Genomic DNA, 15,973 nt, shown 5'->3' with positions numbered 1-15,973 from the left:
GTTTAAAACATAGCATTTTTTCCCGCCAAGATACTAAGAAAAAATTAATCTTTTAGTTTGACATCATTGATTGATGTTGCACACAGTCAAGAATAGGCCTAAATAACAGATTAGGCCTATTGATGAACATCCTTATTAGTGACTGCACAATCTAAACAAGTATAGGCCAACTTTAGGCCACATCCCCGATAAGGTAACCTGCACCAATCTGGTTCCAGTTTATCACAAATTATGTGCTTATATTCAAAGATCATGAATATGTGAATCACAAAATTTTGATTGAAATTGAAAAAGTCAGATAGAACCTTGTAATTCCATGCTCACAAAATGTTCTGGACAGAATTAGGAGACTTTAAGTCTAGGAATGAATGTCTCTGGAAGGATAACAATTACTGCGAAGCCGTTATGCTCACAATGTGAAGAAATACCTTTATTTCCTGCATCTGCCGCACCGCCATTAGAGCAGATACAGTGTCTCGCCTCTTTAACTTTGGCAATTTGAGACGCGCTTGCCTTCTGTGGCACTTCGGGCATGAGAGACCCAACAGTGTAAATGACAAGAAAGGGTGATCTGCACATCCCAGCCACATCACGCCTGGTGCACACAAACCACAAGAAACAAGACCCTGCTGTGTACAATTCGCTGCCGCTGGTGCGACAAAAAGACACCGTAAAGTGTCCTCGTTTTACAAGCTGCGTTACCATATCAGGGCGGGGCGGTTAAAGCCCTGTGTCGGTTAACATCCGCCCTGCTGAAGCGTCCTTGAGAAAGACACTGAATCCCTATCAGCTCCAGGGCTGCTGTTCTGCAGCTGCACCCTGACCTCTGACCTCCCTGTGGAGGGAGAGGAGGAATGAAAGTATTACATTATTATTATCAGCAGAATCTCATAGTTTGTCGTCAATTTATTGCTATTCTGCCATCTAGTGGCTGCAAACTGCATGTGCATGTGGCTGTGTGGCTGGGTTGTGGTCTCGAGCTGTCAACCGCTACAGAATAGTGGACACAAACAGCCAGGGACCAGCCTCACTGTGGACAGAGGTGTAGGGGAATACAAATACAATCCTATTAAAGTGTTTGTGGCCAACATGTATTAACTGGTGATGCTTTCTGAAGTGACCAAAACAGCCACAGTTGTGAAATCTACTTTAAAAATGGGAAAGTTGTCCCCAGCTCAGGTGGGTGAAGGTTTTCTGGTGTAAAATATTTGGATGTCAATATATGTAAATGTCTTTGATGTCAAATATTTGGGTGGGAGCATGAAAACTTAAGTTGTCCTGTGTCAGTATTTTGCACGTCAGGGAATAAGCTTTGTAATCTGACTCGCTGCATATTGAACAGGTTATCATCATTACCTATCACTAATAAACTTCATTAAGGCTAAATCTGCCGAATTACACCCTTTCCTACTGATTAATTACGGGGATTTTAATTATCTTAATGAGGATTTAAGCTGTGAGAAAAGGCATTAACAGATATTGAAGATTCCCCGCTGATTCCGGGATGCGTTTCACTTTAGTCGTTAATTAATTTTCCTTGCAAAGAGCTAAGAATATAATCCTGATCTGAGCTATAGCACCGCTGCGCATTGTGTGACTTTTTTTGAGGTGTCATTTAAAATAAAGCCGCAGTGAAATCAAAGGGGAGGGAAGAGGAGGGCTTTTGGTAAATTGATATACGAATTCATTTGGGGACATTAGCGCTATGGATTAGCATTTAGCCTCATTAGCTAAGATAAATGATGTGTCTGGCTGGGGGATTGTTGGCGGGCCAAGCTGACGGCCCTGCAGGAGTGTGGATGAGTGTGTTAGTGTGTGTGTGTGTGTGTGTGTGTGTGTGTAGCTTGGGGACAACTATAGCTGTGAGCCGGTCTCTCTGACTGTTTGATCCGAGGGCCGCAGACATACAGGCCATTGAAGGGATGAAAAGTTCCATCTTCTGAGCCTTGGCCAGGTGGGGTGTGTATGGGGGAGAGAGAGAGAGAGAGAGAGAGAGAGAGAGAGAGAGAGGAGAGAGAGAGAGAGAGAGAGAGAGAGAGAGAAGACATAGATAGATCATGGGAATGGCCACCTTCTTTTACCCCACCGCCCCACTCCCTGTCTCCATGGTGGCCCGAGCTCCCATATCCCAGGATGCACCTCTGTCCCGCTCCTCCCCTGTTCTCTGCAGAGAACCCCTTTCCTTTAAAACATCAGAATAGACTAAAAGGGGCTGGAGCTTGAAAGTCACACCCGTCTGCCAGGAGCACTAATATTCATAGCTATGAAACTTTAATAAATCCTAAGTGATTTATTTATAAAGTAAATCAAAGGTTCTGCATTCATGCAGTTAGTTACAAGTGGAAAAGCATTTGGCCCCACTATGAAAATCATCCATCTTATGAACCCTACTCTCCATATTAATTCAATTACCTTCTCCCCGCCAATATCGCCTTTAAGACCTTCGTACACTCCCCTCTACTTTGAACACATCTCAAATTACTTCATGACCTTGGTTCCGGACCTCCTGGCAAAACGGCGTAGCCTACCAGACCCCTGTATCCTCAACTAACTCCACAAAAACAAGGGGGGCAGAGGAGAACCACGAGGAGGAGGGGAGACGGGAGCAAGACCACCACAAAGTCTCTAGAGACAGGCCAGCGGGTTAAGGCTCAGGGTCGGGGTAGGGAGAGCGTTAGAGATGGAGCTTTTTTTAACAGGAGGATGAGGAGCCGCTATGGGGCTAAATGGAGACCAAAGAGAAGGGGACGGTTGCAGAGGGGGTGGGGTAGGCCCGGGACCGCCCCAGGTGTGGTCAATAGGTGTTTAAAAACAGACCGAAGAGGGAGGGTCAATTGGAATGGAACAGAAATGACCACAGGGTGGGTCCCCATAGAGAGCCAAATGAAGGGTTTCTATGGATACCTTTACATTTTGAAATTTAGTCTTATTTTTTCTGCAGCAAGTACCTACCAGAATATGGGGGAAAAGTTCCTGTATTTGTACCTCAATTATTCCAAAGAAACAGCATGCTAGCATTGTTAGCGTTCCTCATTGAAACCAATGGGTAGTGATGGCCATAAGCTAGGTTGTTAGCTTACTGTACTGCTACCAAAACCCACTAACTGAAATCAAGAATGCTAAACATCCTACTAAGCAATTTTACAGCAACTGAGGGACAAATGTAGAAGTTGTTTCCCCCCATAATCCAGCACCGGCAACAATGATGGAAGTCAAAATGTCAAAATGTCAAGCTATCCTTTTGAGTTCATGGGTAGGGATATGTTCTGCTGAAATAGAGAATGAGAGTGTTGGGGGGGGGAAACGAAAAGGGAAGGGTGGCATCCAAGGTGGATCGCGGTGGCCTACCGAGGTTTACGGTGAGCTTGACGCGCCCCCCGTCCAGCTCCAGCCGCAGGGTGTCCGCCGACTCCTTGGAGGTGGTGGCCATGAGCAGGCCATACGCCCGCTGAGACATGAAGCGCAGCGCCACGTCCTCGGCCTCCGTGTGCATGGTGACCGGCATGATGATCTTCAGGTACATGCTGCCGTCGTAACTCAGCACCGTCGCCTCTGCACAGGGGGGTGGAGGAGAGGATAGAGGGATGAACGAGTGAACGCCACACGGGAGAGGATGCTTACAGAAAAAAGGAGACCCAGGTGAAGCGAGGGATTGCTGTACCAACACCATTTCAAAGTCAAAAGGTTTGGATAGTAAATCAAGTGAACCGAGCCTAATTGACTCCAAATTTGATCTTGTAGTTTATAATAGCGAGCAAAAATTGGGCGAAAATTAATCTATTTGGATGCCACATAAAATAATCCACATCAAAGGAGCATTCAGGCAAGACTAATGCGGAGCAAGATCTAATAATTTATCACATTGGCCAAATAATAATATTATCAGTCACTGTTATTGGGTTTGGAAGTTTTGGTGACAAATGATACTAGATGCAGGGATGCTACAGCTTAGTTTACTGAATTGATGCTCCTGAATTCATAGTATTCCCATGATGTCACATGCATTTCCTACCAATATGGCGCTTTACAATACACACAGCTCACTGGCTGTGTTTGTCATTTGATTGTAATCACCTGTTAATTTATTACAATCACCTGTTATTTTCCTACCAAGATGCCCGTGTGGTGATGTAACAGAATACTATGAATACAAGAAAGAGAGATGTAGCATGTAGCTGTTTGCTTCACTTGTTGTTTCTTTCTTGTGTTTTATTTTCATTTGCAACCTCTTCTTTTTGTAAATAAATGTGATTATTTCAGCTATTATTATTATTGTCCAACACATTTTTGACAGTGTGCAGAATATACCTATGCATTTGACTTCATCAGACGAGTACCACACAGAGGTCAAAAACAAAACATGCAGAAGAAAGAATGTAAACTACGAGTAATATTTGAAATGATTCCAATGTGAATCTCTCCACAAGCTGAAAAACAACTGAACACAAAAAGAGAATGCAGCTGGTTTCAGAAACATCCCTATTCACACGAGGCACAACCTTGGTTACTCTCTCTAGAAATAGTCCAGCCATAAATAGATCACTGTGTAGAGTGACAGTTGCCTGAGGATTGCTCTTATTTTGCAGTGTGGGTCGATATGTGTCACCATAGGCTAACATGAGTCACCGTGATGGGGTTCTTCTAACATTTATGTTTTGGAGCGCTAACAAAAAATGTGATGCTAAAAGATGCAGAAAAAGCCCTGCTACTGCTATCCAAACAGGAGAAAACGGTAACCTTTACGGAAGGAATATTAACTACAAATTGGACCAAGACACGTCTTCTTCAAGAAAGCCCCCACTTGAAATGTGATTTAATGCCAGTGGGGCACTATTAAGCCAGAAACTGCCTGGTAAATGATTCCACTGTTATCATTTAGTCAAGATGGCGATCCACAATACAAAAAAAGATATTAATTATTGCCATAATGCCTGCATAATGTCTGCAGTCTGCTTTGAATTTTGTTTATATCAACTGAGTGTGGATTGCAGAAATCACATAATATCCTCGGGGCAGCATCTGCATCTAATTCTCAGTCATGTATTAGCTTTACACGTCTTCTCATTAAAGTCAATATTATTGATTGTCCTTACACTCTGTTGAGTCTATTGTCATAGAGAAATATAGGATTGATTATTAGAAAATCTGATTTCAAAACTGCCCTTCATGTCCTTGCGGTGGCACAAAGCCCCACTAGATGGCAGAAGAGCAACGCAGAAATCACCCCTTTCATCTGAGCATCCAAAGACAAAACGGTTACAAAACCATCCTTGTCTCCAAAAATAAAGACATTTCATTCTCTTCCTCCACTGTCCTGATTTCAATCCAGTCTCTCCCTCCCTCATTACCCTTCTTGTCCCTCAAAATTCCCATGCCGCCGCGGCTCTCTCACCCCCGTGGACTTGCGAAGACAAACCGTGAAGCGAGGCGCCCGCAGCTAATTGGGATGAATCAGACGTACGCGGCGCTATTTGCCCACCTCGCCTCACCTCGCCGCGGCGTATGCGCCACCTGGGTGCGCGTGACTGGCACAGATGGCAGCGGTAGGCCCGGCTGCTCCGCTGCGCTGCTTGCCAGCCTCTCGCCGCTTCAGCCCCCCGATTCCCTCCCGCCTCCTGCCAGCCAGGGGGCCCAAATGCCACCGGCCTTAGGGTGGCATTTTGGTTCACACGCAGCTCCCTGTAGAGCTCTCTCTCCTACTATATGGCAGCTGGTTGCTTGTGTCGAACACAACGCTGCATGTTGTTGAACGTCTCCTTGTGTCGAACGCTCATTCTGTGCTTGTTGTGACTAGCTCCGGTTCATCGGCTGGAATGTTCACTCTAATCTTGTCAAAGCGGTTCTTCTTTTAGCATCAGTAATGAAACTCCAGACATGTCGCTGTGTCATTTCCAAATGTGTGTCTAGTTTGGGATAACACACATTTGCATTACTCAACACATTTGTCAATAGCACATACTGACACAAGACATGTTGTTATTTACATATCTATCAATGTGTGATGTCCCAAACCAGACAGATGTATTGAAAATGACACAATGACCTACTTTAGAGCGGTGGAAGTTCTGTTTTGATTTCAAATCAGTCTGGACTGAAAAGTATACTGAAACTGTCATCCCTTCACACCCACAACCCCCACCGCTCTTCCTCACCTATCTCACAGTTGCTGCCCAGGTAGCCGGTGCCGGTGCAGTCGCAGATGTAGCGGTTCCAGCCCTCTTTGCACAGGCCTGCGTTGCCACAGGGGGCGCTGCTGCACCTCTTCTGCAGCTCGCGGGTGCAGAAGCTGCTGACGCCTGGCGAGCTCTGGATCTCGGCGAGGCGCCGGACGTCGCGGCTCTTGCCGTCGATGAAGAGGTCGCGCACGCAGCCCACGTAGCCGTAGTTGAGCAGCGCCGTCCACACCTCCGGCGGCAGGATGAGGTCCGACTTGGTCTCGGGGAGACCGCCCAGGTACATGTCGCTGTCCAGGTCCAGGATCTCGCTGCCCTCCGGGGAGCTGAAGGGCATGCTGCGGCTGTTGACCGAGATAGAGCCTAGAGAGAGAGCAGAGGACGGGAAAAGAGACAGACGAGAGAGGGTGAGAGGTGTTAAATGGTGTTGACCAATACCGATATTTTTGGATTGAAGCTGATATTGTGTGCCGATATATTTAAATTTGACCATTTTTATGCCATAAAAATCAAAACAATTACAAGGATTTAGTGTTTCCCCCAGTATTTTCTTCTAGTCAGGGTGGAAAAGCCTCTGAAACAGCATTTAGACCATCATAGGACACAAAAACTCTCCACTGAAACCCATGCATACTAATGAAATTCTTTTAGGTGGGTGATCAGCTTCACACACCTATCGGTGGGGGATGATATTAATTGGCCAATATCCGATTTTTATTAAGGCCAATATTGTTGCGATATATCAGCTAACTGATACATTAGTCTAACCCTAGTTTAATGCATGTGTGTGGTGCTGCTGGCGTGTGTGTTTGTGTGTGTGTGTGTGCATGTATGTTGGGGGATTATGTCACTATGTGCTTAAGAGAGTATGTGAAAGAGAGTAAATGATTGAAGAAGTGTGTGTGTGTATGTGACAAGGGGGGGTGAGTGGGTGGGAGGGGAAGTGAGTGAGTGAGTGAGTGGAAGATAGACATACAGACAACCAGACAGAGAATGCAAGATTTAAGAGACAGACAGATGACAGGGGAGACAGGGGGGAGAGAGAGAGAGAGAGAGAGAGGGAGAGAGAGAGACAGTGGGGGGAGGGGGGGGTGTCTAATGTGTCTATAATAGGCTAAATGGAGGAGAAGGGAAGCAGAATGCAGCAGGGAGTGGGCGAGACAAAAGGCCCTCTCTCTTTCTGTGATTAACGACTCAGTCTTAATTTTCTATTAAAAGCCAATTACAGCAGGGGCAGCGGTGAGATCACACACACACACACACACACACACACACACACACACACACACACACACACACACACACACATATACACACACTTCCTGATTATAGGACACCATTAGGAGGAGATATAATGTCCAAGGTGCTTTCCCACCTACAGATCATTCATCAGACACCACACACTCAAGCATGCAGATGCTCATGTTTGCGCCCACATGCAGGAACTCATTATCTCACGCAAACACAATACACAAAAACACCAGTTCTGTGTCAAATAGTATTTGCAATTGTTTCTTAGCTGTGGTATTAATGTGCTTTGAGTACCAGATGAGCGGTGTTTGGCACACAGACAGCAATGAGACTACTAAGTCAATTCAGTCACTCTCCCTGTGTTTGACAACTGTTTGACTCTATCTGAATTGTCCCAATCCAGTAAATCCACCAATCTGGTGCTCAAGGAAGCTTAAACCAAATGCTAAGAGTCAACAAAACATGAATACATTGAGAATAAGTACAGATTCTCTACAGTCCAACAGCATTTTTGGTTCTGCAAGATTTCAAAACAAATTGTAAAAGTGCAAGCATCAGCCATAATCCATGTCAGACTGGCTTGTGAATTGTGAAGTCCTATCTTTTGGTAGATATGTATTTTCAGCAGTATACATCCAAAAAATGACCCAAATGGATTCTTCCTCAGATGTTGTGAAAAGGTAGACAGAGTAGTCTGAATGCGAGAAGAGGATTGTGGATTGTGTGAAAATTCACATTGACAGTGTGTAGGTTCATACTTAAGGTTAGATTTTCACAATAATAGCTAACTTAACTCTGAGGAAGTTTGATAGTATCTGAGTATCTGATACCTGACTGACCTGAATTTGCCTCTTGGTGCAAAAACAAGAGTTAAGTTCAGGGTACTTTGGATGTCCTCACCTTTCCTTCCTTCCCTCTGGAAATCCACATGGCACCACTCCCCGTCGTTGACCTTCTTGTTGCTGGTCTTCAGCTTCGTTTTGCCCGAGCCCATATCGATGAGCAGGTACAAATACCCATCCAGCAGCTCCATGGCAAAGTAATCCGTCTTCAGCTCCCTCCCGGGCTTCTGCTCTTTGGGGCCCTGAGGGCGGCCGTGGCTGAACAGGAGCAGGCCGCTGGGCTCCGTGGTGCGGAAGTCGAAGGAGATGGAACCCGTCTTCTTGGTGTTCCACTTGGGCAGGGAGATGTAGGACTCGGGGGTCTCGAAGGTGACGGGGTCCAGGGCCGCCACGTCCTCGCAACGGAACACCAGGTCACCGTTGAGGGTGATCTTGGGGTCGCGCTCGATGGCCAGTCGCGACAGTTCCAGCTTGAAGTCGTTGTTTTTGTACACCACCTGCACAGAGAGAAGAGGGAGCAGTTGGTTAAAAACAGTACTTCATAATTCGGTGTAAATTACCCGGGTTGGTGGTGTGTGAAAGTGGATACGCCGTTGTTCTGAGTCAGTGTGAGGTAGAATACAATTCTGAATGCACGGATTGTATGTGTACGTGCATGAATTAATGCTGCACTTGGCAAGATCTTTATGTAAAAATACACCTGTCTTATCAGCCTAAATCAGAAAATGGAGCTGCAACAGATAAGTGCGTCCCATCCCGACTAATTGAAACCTTGCAGATCCGCCCTAATTGCCTAAATTAATTTCAAATGTCAGCTATGGTCACTAGCAGGAAATCTCCTCTCGGTGCACATAACGTGACAAATACACTGTGTAGTGGAAGCTGGACTCACCGATAATGGCTGAACCTGTTGCAACAAGATATTTTTCATCATCTCTACCCACACTAGCCAGTAAGAAGAAATTTAGATCAGAGGAGTGTGCAGTTTACTGAAGTTGCACTACCTGATTTCTGAGTAATGAAGTTCTTCACAAATAAAACTGTTATCTCTTGGTGGAGACTACTTTTCAGGTTGGACTGACATCTACTGGTTAAAAGCATGCCATTGTAATTGCAATCTACTATTGGCTGATCTTGGCTGCTATTGGCTGATCCATGACAAGTTGGTAAACCAGGTTAAGCATTTGATACCTGCATCATGGATTCACGCGAGGTGAATCCAGTGAATACAGGTGAAGTCGATAATAATGTGATTGAAACTGTCGATTTAATTTTAACAATCAAAACTTAAAGATGGAGGACAAAAGACATCCATGAGAGGTTCTATATACTTCATTTTCAACCAACTCACCAACAAAATATTTCAACTCTTTTGAACTCTGTGTGTGTTGGGATTGTGTGGATGTACATGCCCAGTCAGCAAGTACAGTAAGCTCTGATCACAATATATTCCCCACAGTATCACAACTCTTGCTCAAATCCGTAAAGCCTACAAACATACAAACAAAAACAAAAAAAACACACAAAAACATGTGGCTCACAAATGTCAGTAAACGTGCACAATAAATGAAATAATTGAAAGGCTCCGGGGGAGATATCCAGACGCGGGATAAAGTGAATGTCGCCTAGAGTCTTAATGCAAATGTCTCCGACAGGCTTTGATGAACTCCGGCTCTATTGTTTCAGCTCAAAGTGTATGCCTATGCCCTAGTGTGTGTGCATTCATAATGGATTAAGTGCTAAAAGAAAAGCAAATTATTCTTGTCTTTCATAGTTGTAGCTCTCCTTTCATTTGTTGAACACACCATAGACAGCATTCTGAAAGGCCATCGTCAAGGTAATAGCGTGAAGCAGCTGAGGTGTTTGTGTGTGTATGTGTTTTCCCTCCCCATTGTGCTGCTCTTCACATGCTCACTCGCACACCCACACATACTTTCTGACAGGTAATAGAAAAAATGCCTCCCCTGTGTTTCTATTTGTGTTTTCTGGCACTGAGCAGCGTAGCCAGGTAGGTTAAAGAGATCCTTCTGTTATGGAAGGTCTCAGGTTTGATCTCATGCTGAAGTGTCGTCAGTGTCAAGACACTAAATCCCTACCTGCTCATTGTTAGGTGCTCTGGATAAGAGTGTCAAAATGGCAAAAGACTTGGTTAAATGAGTGCAAAGTGTGGAATTCATAAACTGAACATGAATGTATTTCCTGAAACAAAGGCTGTGTTAAGGCTTGTTGTGTTAAGTCAACACAGAAAAAAGGAATGCTGCTTGGCTCCAATCAGGTGTGGGATGGAGAGATGCTCATTGGAACTTTGGGGCAGCAAAAAATCATACAAAAAAATCCATAATAAATGTTCTAATGTGTAAAAAATGCCCCAATGCATTTTTTTTTTAATCCTAGCAACATGAATCAGCCACAAAAGTAAAGGCTTTATATTGTTCTAATGAGCTTGGCTTGTTTTGGACATGGAGTAGTGGTGCATTCCTGCCCTCTTATGGCTAAGAAACCATGCAGAATCAAACAGGGACCGGGAATGAATCCAGGACCTCACAGTCCCCAAACACCTACACTACCACTGCACCAACTGGATACTGCTTGCGTTGACATAGGGCCATTTCAGTGCTGCTACAGTTTAATATGCTGCTAATAAGCACAGTTTAATGTGCTTGCTCACTAACTTAATATATTCAGATAGCAACTGGGGGGAAAAAAATGGTAGAATATACAAAAAGGACCCTGGCATTTTTTCCCCATGAGACAAAAAAAAAAGACTTAACTTTTAGATTTGGATCCACCAAAAGATTCCTGGATTTTTTTTCTCTTGCCGACTTCCATAGACAGTTTGATTATATCTTCAAGCTACTGCTTGCTACTGCTATCACTGACCCAGCTGTTGCCACAATCTGAAAGTTTTTCAAGAGTTGAGTTTGAAATCATCACTTTGAAAGGTTGAGTAGAGTTTGCAAATCTGTACTACACAACAGCAATTTTGAAACTATCTTTCAAATAAATTGAAACTGAATATTGAAAAAAACAAGCAATTACAAGTTTTAAAGATTGAATAAATATAACTGTTTCACCCTAACTCCATTTTATGGGTGTGGGGTGTGTTATACCTGGTGTATTTAGCTGACTAATTTTGTTTTAAGAAAAGATAAGATAAGATAAGATATACTTTAATTGTCCCCTTAGGGAAATTTGTCTTGGACTCAGTTCTGTAGCTCCACAGTACAAACGTAACATAGCAAAACAAAACATAGAAAAAAAAGAAAAAAAAAATAATAATTTGAATGGGATGTGGCTCATTGTATTTGTTTTTGATTAATTTCACCCAGACTGCTGCTGTCATTCCTCTGAGTCAGAAATCTTTGTCTTTCACAGTATCCCTTTCAAATGCCCTCCAATCTTCTCTCATCTTTCACGCGCACACACACACACACACACACACACACACACACACACACTCTCTCACTCAAACGACACACCCACACACAGACACAGAAACGCACCGTGCGAACACAGATATACCGCGTTATTCTTGAACTTAAGCCTCCTGTGGTATCTCTCACATTGGCCACGCTGCCACATATACACCTCATAATGCCATCATTAGCGGAGATTAGTCCTGGTAATTAGCCATGATAACGCTAAAACTGGCAGCTAATAAGGCGTGAGCTCGCCTGGCTAAAGGTGTTAGGAAAAGAAAAAAAGAGGGAGGTAGGTGAAAGAAAGGAAAGGCAGTGGAAGGAGGATGGAAAAATGTATTTTCAGTTATTTCATTTTTATTCACCCACGCAACAAATTCGTTAAGAGTGGCAGCCTGGTGAAAGGCCTTCTTAGGGGGCGTAAACATGTATATCATTCAGTGGACGATGCATCCAAACACGGTGCGTTACGGCACGATGAATGCATATAGTTTTAGTATAAGTGGCCCCACTGGGAGTAGAACCCCTAACCCTGGTCTTATTAATGCCATGTTCTAACCATTTGCTGCGTAGGACACAGGTGATAGGAAGAAAAGTCAATAAATAAATGTTAAATTAAAATAAAGTAAACACAGACAGTCATACAACATGGAGGGAAAGGATAAGGTGGAGAATGAGTAGATAGAGGAGGATGGGAGAGAGGTTGAAGAGGAATGGGAAGAGGAGGAGGAGGTGACAGAAGGTTGGGTTAAGTAAAGAGGAGACAGACATGAATTCTGGGTATACAATACAATTTTTAGGCCAATTAGCTATAGCCACAATTTGGCCATCACATCTGATTTCTAAGATTGGGCCGCATCTGCACTAGTTTGGGGCAGATGCAACAGATAGTTGGATGATCCTGCAGTGTCAGAGGGTTAAGGGTTCTAGCTTCAACCAGTCTGTACCATCACAGCTACTTCAAACAGGTTCAAGTCTTGACATCCTCCTGTAGTGTGAGCTGGTCATCCGCTCAAATCTGAATGGAGCCCGGCAATCGCTAAGGCTGGGGACACACTCGAAGTCTTTTAAAATCCTAATCCGCACATAATGACGGATTGCTTGGATCTTTTGTCTCACAGTCGGAAGTGTGCTCACACTAGAGGCAAGGACAGGGAGTCACGCAAACATATATATATATATAATATATAATATAATATATATAACTGAGATTATCCCGATACATCACTGACGTCAGGACTTCTAATCTCGCAGGAACTTGCACGATCCAACGTGACACCAATCAAAACAATAATGGAAATGGAAAGGCAGAAACAGCTTGGTGTAAACGTTGCTCTCTTTGGCTCTTGGCGATCTGTGATGCCCCCCAAATCCACAAGACTTGTTAAGGACCCCTGCAGATGTTGGGTGACGTTGTGTAAAATCAAATCTGTAACTTGCACTACCAGATAATCTTTGCGGACCATCGGTGCTAATCGAGCCTCCGATCGGGATTTCCCCTCTGGTGTACATTGGCCTGATAATCCTCTAGTGTATGCCCAGCCTAATGAGAGTTTAGCAAAGGCAAGGAAAAAAAAATGCTCCATCTCCATGTTTCTCTTGGGTTTGATCCAAGGGTTTTCTTGTTCGTTTTGGTGCGCAATCCCCAAATCCAACTCGTCGTCAAGTGTGTCCACCTCAACGACGGCAAGATGGGAAAAACAACTGCAATAGCCATTAAGTGTGTGAAGCCCAATCTTTTCACAGTCTGTTAAGTCTTGTTGTGGGTCTCCAGCAGGAGAACAAAAGCATGAAGGGACATAGGAGAAGTGTGGCTAGGGGCTACGAAGAGCGATGAGGAGAAACCAAAACAGGGGAAGGTGGGAGAATACCAGGGAGGGAGTGGAGGAGAAGATGATGGTGAATAAAAGATGAGAGGAAGAGGAGGATAACAGAAGGAGACGGGGAAGCACGGAACCTGGGCTTACTCTGAAACGTGCATCAAATAATTTGTGTCTTTGTGGAGCTAAGGACCCAGATAATACGAGGTCAGTCTGGGGCAACAGTGGTATAAATACATGTATTCACTCAGTAGCTAGTGGCTTTTTTCATACCTGCAATCCCTTGAGGCTGTCTGGATTTATAGAACCATCTCTTCAGCATTGCCCTCACCGCAATTCTAAGAGGGGGAGGGCGGCTCTTGACAGCCCGTCTAAAGAGCCAAATTGGCCGCTGCAGAGGTAGTTGCCCGCATGTCCGTTAAAAAGACCGTTGTGAAAGGTTACAAAAACTTGGAAAAAGTTGAACAGAGTTAATAATGTCTTGCAACAGGGTTTTTCCTCTCGTTTTATTTGATAAGGTAATCACTTCTGGCTTCAGAATTCATTGACTTGGGGAGAAAATCCACAGGGTGTTTTTGTGTTGGATTAACGTCTGTGGTCTTTCCGAAAAAATCAGAATGTCTGTGGGCTCAACATGGGTATTGGCTTCTGCTTTCTCACTGTTCTGATGGTTCGGCTATCGCGGGGCCAAAGCCCTCCTCAGGGGTGACTCCATTGATTTGTTTTGTCATTGAGAAACTCGGCAAATCCAAAACCCTGCAGCCCGGCAGCACAGAAATAATCACTTTTTGCTGATGTACTCTGGGATGTGTGTGTGTGTGTGTGTGTTTAATGTGAACCCACCTTACAGTATTGCGCCTGTGTTTGTGTGAACCAAGCCATAGTGTTATGGACAACCCTTTAATCATACCTTTGAAGGATCAATATAATTTAACGTCGATATTTTACATATTTTACATTATCGACCATGGTAGTTCATAATGTACTCTTTCAGCATTGCGATGGAGATATACTGTATTGATTGCTCTTGCCTTGTGAAAAAAGCACAACTGGAAAGAAAGCACGAGCAACAATATAGCTTGAATGTTAATCACTGACCCAATAAATGAGCAAAGGCCCCTGTGACACAGACATACACACACACACACCAATTTTCCTGATGTGGGGATGTGAATGTGGTTGGGTAGGCTTTGCAGAGCCTTCCCATCTATGATGACTAAAATGAATCTGGGGTGGGGAGGTGGGTGACGGTTGAGTCCAGAAGATTTTATCGCCCTGCCAAGGTGAGACTCGGAGGATGCTGCAGACGAAGAGATAGAGCAGCAATATGAAGTTGGGAGTGCAGGAGGAGAGAGAGAGAGAGAGAGGGAGCGAGAGAGAAAGGGCAGGGAGGAGGGTGAGAGCATTCAGCCAGTGCATGGAATCAGTCGAAGAAATCAATTTTTAATTTGGCCGTCAGGATGGCAAAGCTGGCGTACCAACAGCGCTACCATGGACTTAATTACACAAAACTGCCCCAAGAAAGGGAAGATGAGAGGCGGAGAGAGAGGGGGAGAGAGAGAGAGGCGGAGAGAGGTGATGAGAGAGGTGGAAAGAGCGAGAAAGACGGGGAGGAGGAGGAGTAGAGAGAGACTGAGATTGAGTCAGGAGTGTGAAATGGGGGGGGATAGCAAGGTCACCGGGAGAGAGACGGAGAGGCGGAGGTGGCAGAGGAGAGACAGATGGCGGTGTGAAGGAGAAGAGAGGAAGAATATGTGGAAATAAGACTCGGGGCGGCTGAGGAGCGGGGGGAGAGATATGATTTCACACCCCACAACTCTCACTGGAAGCCTAGAAAACACACGCGGTATATGATCATAGTATGTGGGGGACTTTGAACACACATACGTATGCGGGCACACGCCCGGCAAAAAAAACTTCATAAGGTTTCTGCGCCTCTTTTGGTGCCTTTTTACTCTTCTTCTGCTCCCCTTCCTCCATTGGATTTCTGGTGCCTGGAGGGCGCCGGCCGAGCGTATCAAAGGGGTTTGGCCACGGTGGCGGCATGAAAGCCTCGCCCCGGCCCATAACACCACTGATAAGGCTCAGGCTATGCCACTGAACTACCGCAGGATGAAAACACACCGCCGTCTGCCCCCGACCTCTTACTTTCCCCTGCACTTCCAGCTACCAGCGTCTCCAGCCTGGGACTCTGTCGGTCTTTGTCAGTCTGTCAGGCTTCCTCGGTCCCTTTCTGGGTGGTTACCTTTTCTGGCTCAATTCAACGGATGTATTCATTAGAGCTCGACCTGGGCTGAAACGTTAAGCCCATACTGACTCAAAAAATTCAGTCGAAGCTTCTGGGGAGCCCAAGTCTGACTCAAGCGAGAAATTGCAATGGGTAAATGGTTGATAATGGTATTTCTTTTTGAACCCCAGCAAAAAATATCCATCTTAACATGCTATTGTGTCAGAGTCTTAAAATCGGC

General features: G+C 44.8%; 1 protein-coding gene across 3 annotated transcripts in view; it reads right to left on the bottom strand.

Moving 5' to 3' along the window:
• The window catches only part of nrxn2b (neurexin 2b), a 603,500-nt gene that overhangs the window by 354,455 nt on the left and 233,072 nt on the right, over positions 1-15,973 (bottom strand). For all 3 annotated transcript variants that reach the window (XM_078281834.1, XM_071923519.2, XM_071923520.2), the window contains 3 exons: positions 8,325-8,763; positions 6,153-6,536; positions 3,349-3,552 (listed from right to left, as the gene is read on the bottom strand). In XM_078281834.1, the coding sequence (XP_078137960.1) occupies positions 3,349-3,552; positions 6,153-6,536; positions 8,325-8,763 (1,027 nt within the window). The remainder of the gene's footprint in view (positions 1-3,348; positions 3,553-6,152; positions 6,537-8,324; positions 8,764-15,973) is intronic.

This window comes from Centroberyx gerrardi, chromosome 23, assembly GCF_048128805.1.
Source record: "Centroberyx gerrardi isolate f3 chromosome 23, fCenGer3.hap1.cur.20231027, whole genome shotgun sequence".
Lineage (NCBI taxonomy): Eukaryota > Metazoa > Chordata > Actinopteri > Beryciformes > Berycidae > Centroberyx > Centroberyx gerrardi.
The sequence above is the reverse complement of the archived record's forward strand: the minus strand, read 5'-3'. Positions and strand labels throughout refer to the sequence as shown.